The following is a 21,698-nucleotide window of genomic DNA, read 5'->3' as shown; positions in this document are numbered from 1 at the left end:
AGCTTTAGTGTTTTAAAGGCAGGTTAAGAAGACACAACAATTCGGAACAAAACACATACCATAGGAGATCGTCCTTGTCGATCAGAATTCTTGAAATTACTTGAGCCAGAGTCTTGATCATCCCAACAAGGACTCGGTTCATCCCAATTGCTTCCATTAGGTTCACTAGAAAACCCATTGGTTTGTTGCTGGCCAAATCGTTCCCTCTGGCGACCAGCTGAGCTAGTAACATCTTCAATGAGCCTTTTTGCTTCAGAGATATCACCTCCTGTCAAATTTATGACCACCATATCCCCAGAGCTTTGGTCTTTTAAAATCTTGATTCGACATCCGGAGCTTTCTTCCAACTCCTTAATTTTTGAGCCACCACGCCCAATTATTCGCGCGACCATACTGGATGATACTTCAATATTTTCTCCACCATTGCTACCTGTAAGTTTTACATACTAATGTTACATTTAAATAACAGCAATTGGAGTTTTTACAAACGGAAACTAATGTTGGTTTACTTTTGATTTACAAAAAACATCAACAATATCAATTAAAACTAAACCATCAGTTGATTTCAAAATAAAGTGTAATAAACATGAAACGTTTATGGTTTTACGTCTTCGATTCAAAGCCATTCTTACAAATAAATAATAATTTATTACACAATGAGCTTTATCTATGATCACCTCGAAACATTTTTCTTATTTTACATTTGTATTCATTATTTTTTTTATGTAGGTTGACAAGAATTATACATGTAGATGGCAAAATGTATTCTACACACTACTAGGTTTCTTTTTTCGCCTTGCATTCATATTGTGAATTAAAAGGTTATTCTGTATCCAAGAGGCTCTATACCACTGGTTCCCAACCGGTGGTACGCGTACCCCAGGGGGTACGCGAAACCCTCGCAGGGGGTACGCGAAGGTCCCAAAATTAATTTAGTCTACATCTTTAAAACTTGTTTCTGACTCAGTTCCAACATTTCCCTCAAAATCAGATAACATAACCCATTGTACGTAATTTCAGACTCATTTTCAAAACTTTCGCTTTCAGTAACCCGCTAATTTTTCTCCATAGCCGTAAGGTCTCGATGCTAATTTTTCTCCATAGCCGTAAGGTCTCGATTTAAACTCAGCGAGTTCAGTATCTTGTCATCTGTTGAAACACGAAGTTCGTGAATTGTGGTTGCAAACAAAGATGGATAGATTCCTGATCAGGAATAACAAGAAGCCGAATGATGGTACCCAAAACTCTGAACCTGCACCTAAGAAGAAGAAATATGACGAATCATCGGTCAAAGTGCGTCGATATTTGTCAGAATACCTAGGGCTCGGATTTAGTGCGACAAAGTCTGATCCAGTGAATGCACAGTGCGTTCTTTGTGGTCAAGTCTTGGCCAACAGTTCCATGAAACCTGCGCATATGAACCGGCATCTCAGTACTGTGCACCCTTCTCATGTCGGTAAGCCCATAGAGTTTTTCAAGCGTAAACAAGAAGCATTCGCTAGTAACTGTTTGGAAATTGCAAAAGTGGCATCAGTTTCTTCAAAGGCTCTCCGGGCTTCGTATGCTGTTTCATATTTAGTTGCGAAACAGAAAAAACCGCACACCATCGCCGAATGTCTGATATTACCAGCACTAGTGAAAGTCAGTGAAATAATGTTTGACACGAAAACTGCTACTGCCCTTCAGTCTATACCTGTGTCGAACAATACCATTTCAAGAAGGATAGAAGACATTGCAAACGATATTGTCATGCAGGTTATTGAGCAAATAAAGTTGACGAAGATGTTTGCGTTACAGCTTGACGAAAGCACGGATGTGTCAGGTGAAGCCCAGGTGATCGTCTTTGTTCGATATCAAGATTGTTCTGACATAAGAGAAAATATTCTGTTTTGTCAAAACCTACAGTCAAGAACAACAGGAGAAGAACTATTCAAGGTGATTGACAAATTCTTCGCAGAAGGGGGCATCTTGTGGGACTGGTGTCTATCAGTTTGCAGTGATGGAGCTGCCGCCCTAACAGGGAAGAATAATGGGCTCATGGCCTGGATAAGGAAGAAAAATCCAAAGGTGAAGTGGTTGCACTGCATCATTCACAGGCAAGCTCTTGCATCGAAAAGGATGAACGCACATCTGCACGAGACCCTCAAAGAGGCTGTAAAAGTGATCAACTTCATCAAAGCCCGACCACTGAACTCAAGAATGTTCAAGTTGCTGTGCCAAGAGATGGGTTCAGAACATCAACATTTACTTCTGCACACAGAAGTTCGCTGGTTGTCTCGTGGGAAGATTTTAAACAGACTTTTCGAGCTTTGACAAGAAGTTCATATGTTTCTTCTGGAGCAAAAATCTGCATTCAGTTCACTTTTTGAAAACCAGAACTGGGTCTGCAGGCTGGCCTATCTTGCGGATATTTTCGACAAACTGAATGACTTGAATCTGTCAATGCAAGGTTTCCGGACGGACGAACTCTCCCTGAATTCGAAGATGTGTGCTTTCATCAAGAAATTGGAGTTCTGGCTTAAAAAGGTTCAAAGAAACAGCGTTAGTGTCTTCCCGACCCTTGACAAGTTTGCGAACGATAGTGAAATTGATAACCTCAACACAATCTGTGATTGTATTCGGGAGCATCTGACAAAGTTGCGAGATGAACTTGTGTCATATTTCCCATAGATTATGAACCAAGATAGAACGCAGGATTGGATCCAAAATCCATTTGTTGAAGACGTGACCTCAAGCTCCGGTCTTAGTGACAAGCTTACAGAGAATCTGATCGAACTTGCCAGTGATCGCGCCTTAGAACTGAAATTCCAAAATGTAACTGTTTCCCAGTTTTGGCTGGAGGTGAAAGGAGAATACAAGGAACTAAGTGAAATCGCCATGTCTGCTTTGTTACCATTCGGATCCACTTACCTTTGTGAAGTGTCATTTTCGGCAATGTCATTGATCAAAACCAAACACAGAAACAGACTGAGTGTACAAAATGACCTTATAATTGCCGTTAGTGACATCGAGCCAAGATTTGATAATATTTTAGCAAAAAAGCAGCCTCAAGTTTCTCATTGATTTTGTACGTACATTTAAGCACCGTCATATTGGACAATAAATCTCGTGTTTTTGAAAATCTGATTTTAGTTAAGAAAAAAGTAAAACAAAGATTCTCAAGAAAGGGGTACGCAAACTTTTTGGGCCTTGACTAGGGGTACGCGGACCGAAAAAGGTTGGGAACCACTGCTCTATACTGAATAGTAGAATCGTAAACAGGCCTTGTGTTCTGCGAGAGGCAACGTTCTGAGTAATATATTAAGAAAGATGGCTATTAGCTCTTTTTTCTTGAAAAACAAAGGTCAATCTGAGTAGAACCAGGGCTAGAAAACAAAAAGCCACGGTGAAAGGTAGAGCCAACGGAAGGCCAGAATTCACTTCTGTTTTCCGATTTAACAGATTCAAAACTTTATGAGCCGGATGTTTCTCATACGCACTACTTATGCAACACCCGAGAGGTTAATATAGACTATCCTTATTTTGAGGTTTGATGGCTAGTCCCACCCTGAAGTGTAGAATTGCACGAAAGTATGCGTCATTCTATCGTTTAATGTCTAACATTGTCAAAACAAGTAATGGCTGATAGATGAAACCAATAGAAGAGTGAAAACGTAGCAAGAAAATGGTCCGGGCATCGTTATTCTTTTTTCTCTGATTGGATTAAGCTTTTGATTTTACATAATTTAGTTTTTTGTCATGTCTGACAAATAATAAAATTTTGTTTTGCGCCTTAAAAAACTTTAGTTCTTTAGTGTTTTTTAATACTATTTTTAAGCTTTTCCAACCTTTTTGTAAATTATTTAATCATTTAAAATGTGTTTATAAATAAGTAAGTTTATTAGACTATACACTAGCGGAAACTAACTATATCCCAATACTAATTTTAAAAAAGCATCAATAATATCAATTGAAGTTGAAGTAAAAATAGCACAAAACAGGTTTTGTATGGATTAAGACTGTGTGAAAACTTTTTTTTACAGTTTGAATTGTCACAAACAAGACTTTGAAGCTAAAATTGGGGTCGACCTTAATTTACTACAAAATATTATCATCTAACTATATAAAAAATCGCATAATTATATTTATATAAAGTAACAATAGCGCATTTAACGCCATCTTTTCATTTTCATAGAACCTTACAATAGACTCACTTAACATACGCCTTATTGAATTAGTGATTTTGAGGCATCTGCATGTGAAGCCTGACTTACGTTGATTGATAAAAATAAAGCATAATGTCCCAATAATGGGATCGGCTATTTTTAAATCGTCCTATATAATTGGTAATTTTGGTAACTCCCACCAAATCACTAATCTGAACAGTCACGTAATTCTATATGACAGGTAGTTAAAGCGAGTACTTATCTATTATGAAAATTGTGGTTATTCAACAGGGTTACCAATAGGGGGAGGGAAGATTTATTCCCCCCTAAGATTTTAAACAATACATTTTGCTCCCCCCTACATTTCCGTAAACTGAGGTCACTATCAGTTCGTCGGTTGTCGATCATCAGAAGATACGCCTTTGTTTTTTTTTTATGCCTGAAACAGCTATTAGTAAATATTATATGGCTTTGTATAATATTATAATATTTAATAATATATATATTACACTTAACATATTAAAACATATTTAACTTATATAATATTAAATAGTAACTCTATCCTATAACCATGATATTTCTACTTTAAAGGCCATAGGACTAGGGCATTATATTTATTTGACCATTTTTGGTGCGAAATATATCCTATCTTTATTAACAACAGAGATAAAAAGAGAAAGGAAATTGGAACTTCCTGAGACAGTTAAACGGAGAAGCTCTGAACAGATTGGGATGGAGGAGAAGCGTCCGCAGCTGTGTTGGCCTCAAGCAGTATGGTGCTGGAGTGAGTTGTTAGTAATAGCAGGAGATAAAGCTAATTTACCTAAAAATTTATTATTATTTCGCAACAGCTTAACTAAACTCTCACTATCGACAGTATAGTAAAAAAAAAGGAAATATTATAAAAAAAACTTCTATAGCTCATAAGGCAGCATATATGTAGGGTAATTTACTGCTTTTTGGACCCTTAATTTTTTCCACATCTAATCAAACTCAAATAATAAAAAGGCAGCTTTTATTTACCCACACACACATGCACCGTTGGTATAGTCTCTAACATCCACAAAAATAGCATATTTTTCACATTATCATTTTTAACAAATATAACCGTTGCTTCAGTTCGGGATATCAATAATTTACCACGCACTTCGGAAAAAATCGTTACATGGTGGAGCTTGCGTGGAATACGTCCTGTCCAAAAAAGGCGATTTAACATGATCGATGAAATGTGTCATACATCTCATCCGTGGAGGGCACCGGTGAAAACTCTCGTGATGGCTCTGATAGTTATAGACAAACTACTCCTAATCACAGTCGCCGTCAAGCCACTGACCATCCTACTCAGTATCTCACTACGAGGCAGGTTATTCTATAGAACATACTGCGAAGGATGGATGGATTGAACCCAGTAATGCATGCCAAAATCATGCCTGGGAGAGGGATAGGCTTAAAGTCATACGAGGCATAGCCAGAGTCGGATCTCTGACTACAGTTCTTTTCCAAACTTTTATACCTTAGGCTTTGGGTTTGTCAAGCCACCAAAATGACTCTATCAAAATGACTGCTATTTGCCAGAGTAGACAGGGTAGAAATTTCGATAGAGCCGATTACAACAAGAGCTAAGAGCTCATATGGCACTTGTGACGAAGCATGAAGAGCTAAGAGCCAAGAGATCATATGGTATGAGCTCTAACAAAATTCTATGAATCAATAGATTGATTTAAAAGGAAAATAAGAAGCTTACTGCCGGTCAGGATTTAAAATAAGAGCTCTGAGTCACGATATCCTTCTAAATATCAAAATTCATTAAGATCCGATCACCCACTCGTATGTTATAAATACCTAATTTTTTCTAATTTTTCCTCTCCCTTTAGCCCCCCAGATATACGAATCTGGGAAAACGACTTTACCAAGTCAATTTGTGCAGCTCCCTGACACGCCTACCAATTTTCATCGTCCTAGCACGTCCAGACGCACCAAACTCGCCAAATCACTGAACCCCTCTCCCCAACTCCCCCAAAGAGAGCGAATCTAGTACGGTTCCGTCAATCACATATCAAGGACATTTGCTTATCCTATCCACCAAGCTTCATCCCGATTCCTCCACTCAAAGTGTTTTCCAAGATTTCCCCCTCCAACTCCCCCAATGTCAAAAGATCTGGTCGGGATTTGAAATAAGAGCTCTGAGACATGAATTCCTTCTAAATATCAAATTTCATTAAGATCCGATCATCTATTCGTAAGATAAAAATACCCAAATTTTCACGTTTTCCAATAATTCCGGTTTCCCCCTCCGATCCCCCCAATGTCACAGGATCTGGTCGGAATTTGAAATTAGAGCTTTAAAGCACAAGATCCTTCTAAATATCAAATTTCATTAAGATCTGGTCACCCTTTCGTTAGTTACAAATACATCAATTTTCCAAATCCCCCCAACCTCCACCAAAGAGAGCAGATCCGGTCCGGTTATGTCAGTCACGTATCTTAGACAGGTTTTTATTCTTCCCATCCAGTTTCATCCCGATCTCACCGCTTTAAGTATTTTCAAAGATTTCCGGTACCCCCAACTGCCCAGCCCCCAATTACGATGGATCCGGTTGAGATTTAAAATAAGAGATCTGAGTTACGAGGTTCCTCTAAATATGAAATTTCATTAATATCCGATCACTCCTTGGTAAGTTGAAAATACGTCATTTTTTCTAATTTTTCAGAATTACCACTCCCCCACCCAATAGAGAAGATCCGTTCCAATTATTTAAATCACGTATATAAGACTTCTACTTATTTTTCCCACCAAGTTTCATCCCGATCCCTCCAATCTAAGCGTTTTCAATCATTTTAGGTTCCCCCGCCCCAAACTCCCCCCAATGTCATCAGATCCAGTCGGAATTTAAAATGACAGTTTTGAGACACGATATCCTTCTAAATATCAAATTTCATTGAGATCCAATCACCCGTTCGTAAGTTGAGAATACCTCATTTTTTTTTAATTTTTCAGAATTAACCCCCCCCCCCAACTAGCCCAAAGAGAACGGATCCATTCCGGTTATGTCAATCATGTATCTAGGACTTCTGCTTATTTTTCCCACCAAGTTTCATCCCGATCCCTCCACTCTAAGTGTTTTCCAAGTTTTAGGTTTCCCCCTCCCAACTCCCCCCCACATTGTCACCAGATCCGGTCAAGATTTAAAATAAAAGCTCTGAGACACGATATCCTTCTCAAATTTCATTGAGATCCGATCACCCGTTCGTAAGTTAAAAATACCTCATTTTTCTAATTTTTCAGAATTAACCCCCCCCCCCAACTACCCCAAAGAGAGCAGATCCGGTCCGGTTATGTCAGTCACGTATCTTAGACAGGTTTTTATTCTTCCCATCCAGTTTCATCCTGATCTCACCGCTTTAAGTATTTTCTAAGATTTCCGGTTCCCCCCAACTGCGCCCCTTCAATTACGCTGGATCCTTGACTTACTTGACTTAAGTCTCCTGCCGGGCACTGCTCGGCGTAGAGAGTGACGTCTGCCTCATCCACCCACTTCGGTCCATGGCGAGTATTTGCTCTTCGTCCTGTCTGATGTTTGCCATCTCCAAGAACTCGGACAGGTTGTCGGACCAACGTTTCTTCGGTCGGCCTCGAGGTCGCTTCCAACCAACTTTGATAGGGTCGAAGTCATAGATCATCTTTGCGGGTAGATGTGGTGGCATTCGAAGCAGATGCCCGAACCATCGTAAGGTTCGCTCGGCTGCTTGAGTCGAAAACCAAGACTGCTTTGTGAGCTGCAGAAGCTTTTCATTGCTGACGAAGTCAGACCACCGTAGGCCCTCAATCCTCCTCAGGCTCTTTGCATGAAATACGTCTATTTTCTTGAGGGTTGCAGCTGATGCTTGCCATGTCTCAGCTCCGTAAAGCATCACAGAACCGACTAGAGCGTTGAAGATCCGCAGTTTCGTTGTGCGACTGATATTTGGTTTTCGCCAGAGGTGACGATTCAGTCTACCCATGACAGAAGACGCTTTAGATAATCTTGCCTGCAGCTCGGGGAGAAGTGAGCCATTTGAAGAAATTACGGAGCCCAGGTGGGTGAAGTCTTTAACAACCTCGATGCTAGTGGTGCTGTCCAGGCTAACTGGAGAGTTAACAGCAGGAGAAGACGGGTCTATGGCCATAATTTTAGTTTTGTTCCAGTTTATATGCAGTCCTACTTTGGCAGCCTCTTCTCGCAGAATTCGGAGCGCTTCCAGCAGCTGCTCCATGGAGTCCGCCAGAATGGCCAAATCATCGGCAAAATCGACATTTGTGATGGTATGATCTCCGAATTTGAGCCCAAAGCTGAGACGTGAAGTGGTTTTTGTCATAACGTAATCTATGATGACATTGAAGAGCTCTGGGGCCACTGCACATCCTTGGTGCACCCCTGTCGTGATTTGAAAGAACGGGCTGCGCCGACCATTTACTTGTACACAGCTCTCCGTCCCATGGTGCAGCGCCTTGAGAAGTCTGCAATATTTCTCGGGTAGGCCAGTCAACTCTAGGATCCGCCAAAGAGCTTTTCGATCGACTGAGTCAAATGCAGCACGGAAGTCAACGAAGGCAATAAATGCTTTCTGTCGGAACTCTGTGGTCTTCTCTACTATTTGTCGAATCGTGAAAATCTGCTCGATGGTTGAACAATCCGACATAAAACCAGCTTGCTCCGGTCACCGGATTTTTCGAATGATGCTCCGACATCGATCCAGCAGGACCATTGAAAACAGTTTGCCAGGGACTGACAGTAGGGTTATTCCCCGGTAGTTGGAGCAGTCGCTTTTCGAGCCTTTTCTCTTCCATAAGGGGATGATGACACCCTTCCGCCAATCCTCAGGAATTATCTCTGTTTGCCAGATTGTAGAGAACAGGGTGTGTAGAAACAGGAGCATTGCAGGACCTCCATATTTTAAATCGCTCATATTTAAATCAACCGCTGGATCCGGTTGAGATTTAAAACAAGAGATTTGAGTTACGAGGTCCTTCTAAATATGAAGTTTCATGAAGATCCGATCACTCCTTCGTGAGTTAAAAATACGTCATTTTTTCTAATTTTTCAGAATAAATCTCCCCCCTAATAGAGCGGATCCGTTCCAATTATGTAAATCACATATCTAAGACTTCTGCTTATTTTTCCCACCAAGTTTCATCCTGATTCCTCCAATCTAAGCGCTTTCCATCATTTTAGGTTCCCCCACCCTAAACTTCCCCCAATATCACCAGACCCGGTCGGGACTTAAAATAAGAGCTTTGAGACACGATATCCCTCTCAATATCAAATTTCATTGAGATCCGATCACCCGTTCGTAAGTTAAAAATACCTCATTTTTTCTAATTTTTCAGAATTAACCCCCCCCCAACTACTCCAAAGAGAGCGAATCCGTTTCAGTTATGTCAATCATGTATCTAGGATTTGTGCTTATTTTTCCCACCACGTTTCATCCCGATCCCTCCACTCTAAGTGTTTTCTAAGTTTTAGGTTTACCCCTCCCAACTCCCCCCCCAATGTCACCAGATCCGGCCGGGATATAAAATAAGAGCTCTGAGACACGATATCCTTCTAAATATCAAATTTCGTTGAGATATGATCATCCGTTCGTAAGTTAAAAATACCTCATTTTTTTAATTTTTCAGAATTAGCCCCCCCCCCAACTACCCCAAAGAGAGCTGATCTGTTCCGGTTATGTCAATCATATATCTAGGACTTGTGCTTATTTTTCCCACCCTGTTTCATCCTGATCCCTCCACTTTAAGTATTTTCCATGATTTTAGGTTTCCCCCTCCCAACCCCCCCCCCCATTTCACTAGATCCGATCGGGATTTAAAATAACAGCTCTAAGACACGGTATCCTTCCCAACATCAAATTTCATTAAGATCTGATCATTCGTTCGTAAGCTAAAAATACTTGAATTTTTCTATTTTTTCCGAATTAACGGGCCCCCACTCCACCCCCCCCCCTCCCAAAGATGGTCAAATCGGGTAAAGGACTATTTCTAATTTAATCTGGTCCGGTCCCTGATACGCCTGCCAAATTTCATCGTCCTAGCTTACCTGGAAGTGCCTAAAGTAGGAAAACCGGGACCGACAGAATTTGCGATTGCTATATGTCACTTGGTTAATACCAAGTGCCATAAAAACTGGTCAACATTCTGTTTATTTTTAGAATACATTTATGTCACAACCGGGTTAAAGATTAACGAATTTCTTATTTACCAATAGAGATATTTACTCTAATAAATTATAAACTACTACAGTTATTATTCTTACTATTATTAGCTTTGTTATTACAAAAGACGGTACGCTGAGTATAACACTATGATCGTCAAGACTCAAATTTCCAAAACTAAAATATCACCTACAAGAAAGTACAAGTCTTATTTTGGCGTCTGAAATTTTACAGAGCGGGGCGCACCTTTGAAAATTGAAGGGGTTAGGGCTAAGAATGGAATATACTAAAACTCTAATTATCAGGGTTAATATCTTGAATTTACCAACTCCATAACTCATGGGGTATTTTTACTTAAACTCATGTTTGAATTATTCCCTTGTAGACAAATATATCACTATTCTTTTCTTAGAATAGTATTCTGAGTATTCCAAGATATTCATAATCACAGTATTCATATTATTCATAGTATTCATATATTCAGTATTCATAGTATTCTTAGATATTAAGTATTCTCTTATATTCAACCCAGAAACATGTTCCATTAGAAAGTTTTGTAAACAAATATCACGACTCCGAACCCATCCCCCAAAGGTTAGTCAATTTTTTTTAAGCATGTGGCATAAGTATTTCACTTTAAAAATTAGAATGAGCGTCCAAAAATAACATTTTATCAGCAATACCCAGTCATTTTCAAACCACACAAGAACATACATATCATTCAGGTATTTCTTAGAATGGGCAAGGAACAGGTTTTTTTTTTTTGGGGGGGGGGGTAACCGAACAAAACCCTATCCTTATAAGGTCTTTTTTTTCACATTTAGGGATTTTAGAACCTTTGGGAAAAGTGTAATTCTTGTCTTCTTCGACAAGATGATGTTCCTACACAGAGAAAGAGCCCTTGGGGATAATAAACGACTTTCACAATACAAGGAGCCAGTAAAGTGATGTGTTGCAGAAACGTTTTGCTGGCTTTAAGAAAAAAATATATTAAGGAGTAAGGCTTGCTGAGTTGTCGATTTAACACTTTAGTAGTAAACTTCTTGGAAATTTTTGTAATACTCTGTTCCAAGAAGAATTTTTTCTTCAAGAAAATGGGAACACGTTCCTTGGTGACGGTATGAAAAGCCCAATATTTCTCTTAAAAATATATTTATTCTTTATTTCCTGATACCCAATCAATGTTACAATTTTAAAAATGCCCCGTGCATACAAAAACATACTGGTTGCTTTGCCCCATTACATAAACCTATCGTGTAGTCTGATCTATTTGATGGTAACAATTTGGTTAGAAATTAAATTTATCGCATCGTCAATTTCATGCCAAACCCTAATTCCGGGTACACAAAACAAGTAAAAGCCCTCATCACCAAATTTAATCATGCATCCTATCAGCTGATTACTACTTTTAAGTCATTGAAACGTTTTAATTACATATTCTATGAGGAATTAAAAAAAAATATAATATCTATATTTTCATTAGCTTATCAAAGGCTATTATTTACTTTTAAAATGTAAAGTCTCTCATGTCTCCGAGTTCAAAAGTTTATTTCCTTGTAGGAGAATAATCTTATAAAAATCACAGCATCAAGAAATCAGCTTTAATTTGTTTAGCAATGCAACTACATGATATATTTTTTGGCCTCAGTCCCAAACATAGAAACTGAACGATTAAGCAAACAGCCTCAAGATTAAGAAACAAGGGGTTTAAAAGAACATGTGAAATTTACAGCAAGTTAACTCTGATCCTTTCTAATCATGGAAACTGACGGAAAAAGGTTGCAATTTAATCTTACCGAATTTAGTTAATAATGTAAAGCTTAATTCACCTGTATACTTGGCCAGACATCAATATCTAGGTATAATCATTATCTACTAGTCGAGGGGTCGCCAGCTTTCGAAAGTCAGGCACACCAAGTGGCACGTGACAAGCATGGCAAAAATAGGCCGAGCGTGGCGGAAATATACCAAGCGTTTTAGGGCCTGTATCAAGCGTGGTTGAACTATGCCACAACTGACAGACCTTTGCGACACAATTGGCACTCTAGGATATATACCAGGTGGCGAAAAGTGGACGATCCCTCATTACCAATCATAATTTGTCACCTGTTTTACATGTAGCCCTAATTGGTCCTACGTGATAAAAGCAAGAAATTAATCTCCGGCAAAGTCTATGTATGAGCAGGACTTGAATTAATAAACTACACTACACATCGAGAAACTATGTGACTGGACAGGTAAACCTGTTAGTGTAAGTATATAATATCCCTAAATGCAACTTATTCTTATACAATTTAGTTACTATTATAAAGCTGTCAATAATTACTAAGAAACAAAATATCAAAGAATATACAATTGCTAATTTCTGCAAAGCTAAGTCATTATTTTGTTATACCTTGTAACCGCTGCGTAAAACTCTACAGTACAGGGATGAGCCACGAAGACGAATTTTCTCGCTCTCATAAGCAAAAACACAAAACAACCAACAGTACACTAAGTTGGACAAGTTTCTAACCCCTGACACCAAAGAATGACTGTGGTCAAAAAGCATATTCTTACTTTTGCGACCCTTTCCATTATGGATGTGGAGCTGTCTTTGGCTTAAGAAGGTACTCAACTCAATCTTCTTTTTTTCATCAAAAGCTTTCTTCAACAGACTGACTCAAGCATGATTGACGTCGCGCTTGAGCTCAATCGACTGATGGTGATTGATAGAAAGTTTGAGTAACTGAAGCGGTTGACGAGGTCGCTGGACCATCTATGTCCATTTTGATCCAGCATTGCATCAATCGCTCACAAATAGCCATGGAGGACACATTCTTTCCTCAAAATTCAGAAAGGCAAAGTCGAAAGTCTGAACGCGAGTTAATCCGTTTATTGATAGAGCTATACTGTGATCGCTCAGAATTTGACAGGATAGTTTTGGCGTTAAAGGTATAAAAACCAGAATTTGCTGTTTTCGAATAAAAGAATAAATACCAGAAACCTCTCTGTGGTGTTACAGTAACCTCACACATAGAACTAAGGATAAAATCGGATTTGCAGACACCAAAACTACTAAGATAGCCATTCTAATGAAGTGTCTTCAGTCATCTGGTTCAGTATCACATAGAACTTTAAAGAAAATAATAAAGAGTGAACCAGTTTGCCATTTTATACCCCTTCTTAGACCAACAAGGTTTCCAATAAGTTTATTGCCCCATTTAAGAACAACCAAATTCAAGACAAGAAAGAAATGCATGTCACACATATTTCACTGCAGACACTTCACAACCGGAATTGATAACTAAATTAAAATGAGTTTTGATCAAGATTGAAGAGTTGATTCCACCAAAACTGAAGTAGATCAATTGATTGAAGGTGGCCTACTTTACTCCTAACTGTAGTTAGAACAAATAACAGGGGCATCGAAAAGCGAAAATTCCCACCTCTCATCAAGGGACATGACTATGGTACAAATAGCCTCGTTCTTTTTTCAAAGAGGTCAACCGATTTTTTTTTTTTGGATATGAATTTTGGATATGAATCACAACAACCCTTCAAATTTCCAAAATGATGCGTTTAATGACAAAGTTTTTTTTTTTACCGAAAAACGAATGTCATATATTTGAGCAGCTGCAGCAGTACTTATAAGACACGTCATCCCTGAAGAGGACCGTAACCAAACAAGCAATTATTGCTTAAACTCTCCAAGTTCTGTTGATCAAGCAAGTCAAAAGAGTAATGTTACTGATTGTTACTGAAAAGTTAAAAAAAAAATAGATTAGTTTTATTTCGAAAGTCGATTTTGTTTCCACAAACTATCTCCAGAGTTTCCACAGAAAACGAGTGTAACAGACTTTGGACAAATTGAACAAAAATCTTCCTACATTGGTTCAATGACAGGGTTATTAAAGTTTGGGAAGTGCAAATAATACAATTCTTCTGATTCAGTCCCAAACCAAGAAAATTAAATACCAAATCCAACTAAAATCATCAACAGAAATGGCTAGCAATAATAGGTGCCAGCACCTTCGGATCTTAGAAAAATGCACCTATTTGGTTTTTTTTCTAATTTCTCTAATAAGATAGTTATATGACGTAGCCAGGGAGGCAACATGTATCTTCAGTAAGTTTATTGCATTGGATGAACGACACTTCTTGACTAAGATTTCTTACTAAGGTTTTTGCGCAAAAAAGCTTGGAGATGAATAACAAAGTTCTCGTTACTATACAGCAACTTTCAGTGAATTTAAATTTTAGCCTAGCTTTAATTTAAAACTGTTGTCTTTCTGCTTACCTTCTGATAAAGAATTATTGCACTACTACTGACATAACATTATTTATAATGATTCCGAAAATGAGAATAGCCCACAATGATCAACTTACTTTGGTTCTCGCGATTTTGGAACCCTCTTTGCATTCCTCTTCCGTGTCTTTTTGAAGATGAAAATGTCTGTGTACTACCAGACCATGAACTATCATCCCACACATCACCCATGATAAATGAATTTGAGAGGGCCCTGTAGTTAATGGACGAAAACGGCTATAAAAAGGAGAAACACTGCTTTAGAAATAAAAATACAAAAGAATCTGAAGATAGCTCCAAAAGAGAGAAGTCGGATGTACAAAAATTGTGTCTTCAGCTTAAATCTTATAAATAAGTTGAAATAACATCTAAAAGAAGCAGTTCTACTAGTGTTGTTAATTTGAGCTTACTTCTGAAATACTATTACAAAAATTAAAGAAAGAAGGGGACAGATAAATTCTAATCAGTCCTGTAATTGAAATCCTTGAAGAAATTTATATCTTTTTAATTAGTGTTTTTTTCAAATAGAACACGCGAGGCTGGTGTTGGGTGCACAGAAAAAGCAAGACAGTCACTCTAAAAGAAAATAGAATCCTAAGGAGCAACCTGACAGCAGAAGGGGTGGAAAAGACGGTCAAAATTTAAAGAGCAGTAAATCACCCAGCAGTAATGGGCTTGGATATAGATTTCACAATCATTTTTGGTTAGAGGTAGGTACAACATTTATAGAAGTTCTGAATGAATCTCCCACTTGAGGTTGAGTGAATAAGGAAATACTCATTTAACTAATTTACAGAGGGGAGGGGGAGATCTGACCTACATAAGTTTTCTTAAAGAATTTTAAAACAAAGCTTATTATTCTAACTGAACGGCCATTGTGTTACAGGAATCGTTCATAAGGAATTAGGACAAAAAGTCAAAGCAAGGTCTTGTAGAAAGGGCAATTCCTCTCATATACGTAATAATTTTTGTCCATTTTAAGTTTTAATGTTGCTCCTTAATTTCAATTGAAAAGACTTGTTTTTTAAAATTTAATTTCTGATCGCTTTTAAATAATACGGAAAATCTGGCTCTCTCCACGAAAAATACTGGTACTTGCGTATTATTAAATAAAATAAAAACAAGTTTTTTTTAACGGAAAGTAAGGAGCGATATTAAAACTTAAAACGAACAGAAATTACTTCGTATATGAAGGGGCTGCTTCCTCATCAATGCCCCGCTCTTTACGCTAGTAATTTTCTCAGGCTCGTAACTTTTGATGGGTAAGACTAAATTTGATTAAACTTGTATATTTAAAATCCGCATTAAAATGCAATTCCTTTGATGTAGCTATTGATATCAAAATTCCATTTTTTAGAGTTTTGGTTACTATTGAGCCAGGTCGCTCCTTACTACAGTTCGTTACGCCGAACTGTTTGATACGCCAGTCACTGAATTTTACGACGTGTAAAACTCAAGAACAAACCGGTTTCTTTGTTAATTTCTTCGTTACTTTAGAAACAAATTTGGGCTATATATTTGCACATTAGAGGGGGGGGGGTAAATTATAGCGGGTCTGTAGGCAAAATGTGTTAGGTACAATTATTCTTCATATTATGAAGTAAGAATTGTTTTCTGACACACAAACTGTCCAAATACTTTACCCCCACCCGCTTATATGAAAATATATAGCCCAAATTAAATATTTTTCATTCATCTATTCTGTCACTTGTCTTTGTCTTGTCTCAAGCTAAGCTGAAAGAAACTAGAAACTAAAGAAGAACACAACGTAAACTTGAGTGAGTGCCGTAAATACATAAGTACCGAAATTCCTTCCCCCAACAGAAAAATAAAAAACAAAGATCTGGAAATCTTTATATTCCACGGGTGGGGGGATTTACCAGGGCGGTATTTCCCGCGGGGGGGGGGGGGTATTTTCACCACAAGGTATTTTTCAAGGTAGTATTTTCCGGGGAAGTATTTTCCATGGGGATGTTTTCCAGGGAAGGGGAGAGGTATTTTCAGAGGGAACTATTTTCCGGGGGGTAATCACTGGGGGGAGGGAGCGACAGCCAAAATTCCAAAAATACTACATATACTGCAGTGGTGCGAGGCAAAATTCTATGCAGAAGTACATAAGACAAAGAACAGTATGCTGACACCTAAGGGTGATAAAGAGCTAGATGAAATCTTAAGATAGAAGTTGGACACCAGGATTTAGAATTTTAAATATACTAGGAGTATTGTTCCATGGGAAAACGCAGTGGTAGGAGAGAATACTAAAGATTATATGGATCCTTACAGGATATTTGGCACCAAAATTTTATCAGAAAAATTAAGGAGAAGGTGACTTTAGTCAACACTTTTTGCATGCCATTGCTGATTTATTCTGCCCCTGTATTCTAAGTTGAAGAGGCAACAGCATAAAAGATCAAAAGAAAAGTGCAGAAATATGTGTGGCTTAAAAGATTAGAGAAATAATGTTTGAGTATAATGTGTACTGCCAAAAAAAGCAAGGAATGCTGTACACTTTTCTAGTTAATTTGTTAGTGTTGAGTAGAAATGCTGGCGAGGGATGCCATAGGTAGAGCCTTTCTGAGACACTGGTTTCTAATTCTCATAAATGAACAAAAAAGAAGAAAGAAAGAAGGTTGCAATACAAAATTCCACAAGAATATGGTGGAATAGGTGAAGTCCTGTATGAGCTGAAGAAAACTGAATCCTGCAGTGGCTGAAATGCATGCAGAGAAACCCGTAGATGCAGCCTTTCTAAGATGCTGGCTTCTACTTTTCATAAATGAAGAAAACAAAGAAGACAGAAAGAAGGTTGCAATAAAGAACACTGCAAAAATATAGTAGAATAGGTGAAGTACTGTATAAGCAGAAGAAAGCTAAATACTTCAGTAACATGAACAAACAAGAGGAAGAGAAGGTATTTGTCAGTTGTAGGTAAGAGTGAAAAATTCACACACACACGACACAAAGACAAGAACAAACCTTTAGCTTAGATTTCTCATTGCTGTATGATTGACACAAAAAAATAGGTCAGGCATTGATGCCATTTGAAATGGAAGAAGACAAACAATATTTTTTGGGCTCAACAGCATAGCTGTATAAACAGAACAGAAGAAAATCAACCTAGGAAGGCTCGATTTGGATAGAGGTTCTTTATATCCTGGGACAATAGTACCTTAGATTCTTCTAACCCGCTTACTAAAACATGATCTGTATTTTGTGTTAATGATTGGGACAAAGCATCTCCAGATTTTTCCCAGAATGAGTGCAAAGAAAATTTGCGTACAGCTTGAATTATTGATGCGGAGTTTAAGATGCGTGATTGTCGAGTTAGGCTGAATATTTATTGTAATAAACTTACACATGTCCTATCTATCTCTTGCACAAAAATCATCAGTACCTATTAGGCAAGTGAAAATGAGAAATGAAGCATCCAGTTGGTCAACTAATTATAATTTGCGTAATGCTTTTCTGTTGAATTGTGGCTTCCACTTTGGATTGAAACAGATCAACCACGCAACGGTTGCCTGCAAAAACTGTAAATTTATACTAAACACCAGTTTGAGAAGCACCTTTCTCTGGATCAAGGTTTGATTATTTCATCTTGTTTGGAGGAAGCTTGGTTGCAGCCAATTAAGTTGTGGTCTAGTCTCGTGAAAGAAGTGCCAAGTCAAACATCATCTCTTATACCACTTTCTTCATGGATTGAGCATTATGAAAAAGAATTTTTTGCTCTGGATCCATGTCCTTAAAATAGTTATAAAGTGAAACTCCAAGATTGTTATTAGCATACATCTAGTCAGGGACTGATAACTACAAAGAGTTTGATCATTTCCACAACTGATAAACTGAAGAAAAAGTCTTGAGAATATGATGGGATTTCTGCACAGCATTTGTTGTTGTGTAGTGAATTGTTTATGGAACACTCAGTCCATCTTTACGAAATCATATTAATCTAAGATTTTTCCGAGATTCTTATCATTTGGATGTTTCAATCCTATCTCTAAGAGGAATAAATTTCCTTCTGAGTCTTTGTCTTTTCGTCCAATAATGGATGCGACTGTATTTTGTAATTTTTTTTATTTCAGGCCCATCAGTTCGACTCCAGTCTCGCCTTGGGTGTGGTCATGCCCTTTCTGCTTTGATTGATGCAGAAGAACATGGTGAAAGTCTTGCTTCACTTCTCAGGATGTAAGGTGTGCATTTGATTTGCTTCTCCACAAGGATATTATATTGGATATGGGTTTGGCCAGTGCTGACCCCTGCATTTTAGCCTTCCTAGCTGACATGTATGAAAATCTAAAAGAAGAACTTGGGCTTTCTCTACTAGCTTAATGAGTGTACTAGCCAATTATATGTTTTGCCGTTTCTCAAAATGTAAATCCCCTTCTCCTGGTAAAGAAGGGGATAAGAAAAGGCTCTATTTCGTCACCAACAACATTTAGTAGCACTATTGTAAAGCCACAATCAAAGTCACTTATGACTTATATTCTGCATGGTATTGATTTGTATTTGATTGGCTATGCAGATGACGCACTGAACCTCAGCAGGTGTCAGCATGGGCTAGAAGATAATTTTATAAATCGGAACAAGAGTATGCCCGTATTGGACTCCAGTTTAATGCCGCAAAATCCGAAGTATTGCTGTTTAATTTAAAATCCGATGCAAAGTTAGAGCGTTACACCAGGTGAGTTTACTGTTGAGCTGACAGATGACTTTCTATAACTGGGCCTTCCTGTTGGACAGTCAAAACTCAAGATGCTGTGGTTATTTGTTTTCTCATTTTCACAAGTGTTCTTCTTTTACATATAGCTTTATAGTGGCAAATAAGCAGCATTTTGACTATTGTCTTTTGGACTGGATGTACAATGCTATGGTTTTGCCTCATTATCTGTACATTATCTGCCCATTTTGGTGTATTTTTATGGCTGCAGATATACTGAAATTGCATTCACTGTACTACAAATTCATTTGTAGTAAATTCACTGTGAAAAAAAAATTCAAAGTAAATTCACTGTGAAAATTTTTTCAAAAAATATTCACTGTGTTTACCACCATGGACAAGTAATAGGTTTGTTATTCACCAGTATTGCGTTACAAACCCTGAAAAAGCAGTTCTGTTGCAAATTGAGTTCTATAGTTTCTCAGCCAAGTCCCATCTGCGGGCCAAAGTTTTAAAGTAGTAGTTGGCATTTACTTCTGGTTTTGTGTTTTTGTTTTTCTTGTTTCAGACGAATTAGTGTACTGTGTTTTTTTTGTTCCATATATTTTTTCATTTATGGGTATTAATGCATTTATTCATATGAAATTTCAAACTCCCTGCATTTACATTAGAAGAAAGCACGGAAATTCTATTTTAACTCATAAAATTATTTATAAAAATAATCTTACAGCTCTTTTTGCTCACCACATGTACCATTGACTAGGGGATATTTGAAAAAAACTTCTAAAGTACCATAGCAAACAAGGTTAACAGTCATCTAAAATCTTGATAAGAGTAGCAACAAATCAGATGTTTAATAATACCTAGTACTACAAATCTAGGAATAAAAAAAAAATCCAAGAACAAAATTGGAAAAGAGTGGTTCATTAGGAGTTTCCTGGACAATTGAGAGGGACCAGAGTCTTCAATCAGGGTCTAGCTAGCAACCAGACAGAGATATATAAAAAATCAAAATAGTGTTGCAAATTCAAATTTAGATAATAAACTTTATTTAACATGCCTCATTAGTTGATATTTATCAAGAGATGATATGGCAACTGAATTTTAGTATAAAAAAAATTAAGATTAGCATAGTATTTAGCCAAATAAATAAAGTACTGCACCAACACAGGGAAGGGGTGAATACATCTAGTGCTGGCCTTAACATGAGACTAAAATTAGAAATCCAATCAACACGGGGATACAAGGAGAGCTGAAAACAATATTTAGTTTTATTAGAAGGTGGAAAGCCAAAACTTGCAAGAAAAGCTTAAAGTTCTAGTGATAAAGAATTTAGCTTTGCTTTGTTGCAAAAAAAAACCTACAACGAGACCAGGCATTATAAACTGCTGAATTCCAAGGTGAATTACAAATTTATTGTAGCATATTCTCCAAATAAAACCTATTTTCTAAACAAGTCCAAAAAGTTTGCCATCTTTGAATGAAAATAGGACTAAATTCTACCTATTGTATCAAGAGTCCTGTCATCATCAGAAGTAGCAAGTATATCCATAACAGACAAGCTTTTTTCATAGTTGCTAGTAGATACTGATTGACAAATACAACAGCAAATCTTAGGTTGTGTATTTTCAACTACATTGGCAAGGTACTTAACATAAATTAAAAAGTGTTGGCCAATGACACATCCTTTGCAAAACATAAAGCTCTATTTTGGAAGGGTTACAAAAGAACAGATCAACCAAGATGCTTCAATCAGAAATACATGAGCAGTCAAGAATAAGAGTGATATGCTTTTCGCACATCAAGAAAAACAGAAGTGGGTATCAAACCAGAGTCAAGAGCTGAATATAAATAATTTAAGAGAGCAACACACGCATGCTCAGTTGAGTACTATCCCCAGAACCAAACTAAAAATCATGAAAAATATTTAGAGTTAAGAAAATCCAGAAGTCAAGAAAGCATGGATTAAAAAAAAAAATTGATAAGAGAGATATGGGATGATAATTTGCAGAATCATTCTGTGATCCACCTTTAAAAAGTATAATAGCAAAAGCACTTGGAGAGATATCAGTTTCATAATAAAGACTGGCAAGTCTTCTAAAGACTGGAAAAATGATAGGAAGAATGAAATGGACAGTCTTAGCAAGAATTCAGTCTGGAGCAGAAGATAAAGGACCCATCAATCATTGACAATTCTGGTTATTAACTTAGGAGAAAGGATCCAAAACCATGGATTTCAGACAAGTAGGTCCAGGATAAGACTTAAAATCAGATGGAGAAGCTGAAAAGATTGAATAAGGTCCAGAGGTTTTATCAATATTAGCAAAATAGGAAGTAAGAACATCTTGAAGTTTTAACTCACCCTCTACAATCTTGCTGTCAATCAAAACATCTAAAGGGATTATAGAAAGAGGAA

The 21,698-nt window shown here is 37.5% G+C and overlaps 1 protein-coding gene across 1 annotated transcript in view; it reads right to left on the bottom strand.

Moving 5' to 3' along the window:
- Positions 1-21,698, bottom strand: part of LOC136033100 (probable ATP-dependent RNA helicase DDX43) — a 90,605-nt gene that overhangs the window by 59,780 nt on the left and 9,127 nt on the right. The window contains exons 2-3 of the mRNA XM_065713709.1: positions 14,706-14,862; positions 60-430 (exon numbers count right to left, since the gene is read on the bottom strand). Of these exons, the coding sequence (XP_065569781.1) occupies positions 60-430; positions 14,706-14,817 (483 nt within the window). The 5' untranslated portion in view covers positions 14,818-14,862. The remainder of the gene's footprint in view (positions 1-59; positions 431-14,705; positions 14,863-21,698) is intronic.

This window comes from Artemia franciscana, chromosome 11, assembly GCF_032884065.1.
Source record: "Artemia franciscana chromosome 11, ASM3288406v1, whole genome shotgun sequence".
NCBI lineage: Eukaryota > Metazoa > Arthropoda > Branchiopoda > Anostraca > Artemiidae > Artemia > Artemia franciscana.
The sequence above is the reverse complement of the archived record's forward strand: the minus strand, read 5'-3'. Positions and strand labels throughout refer to the sequence as shown.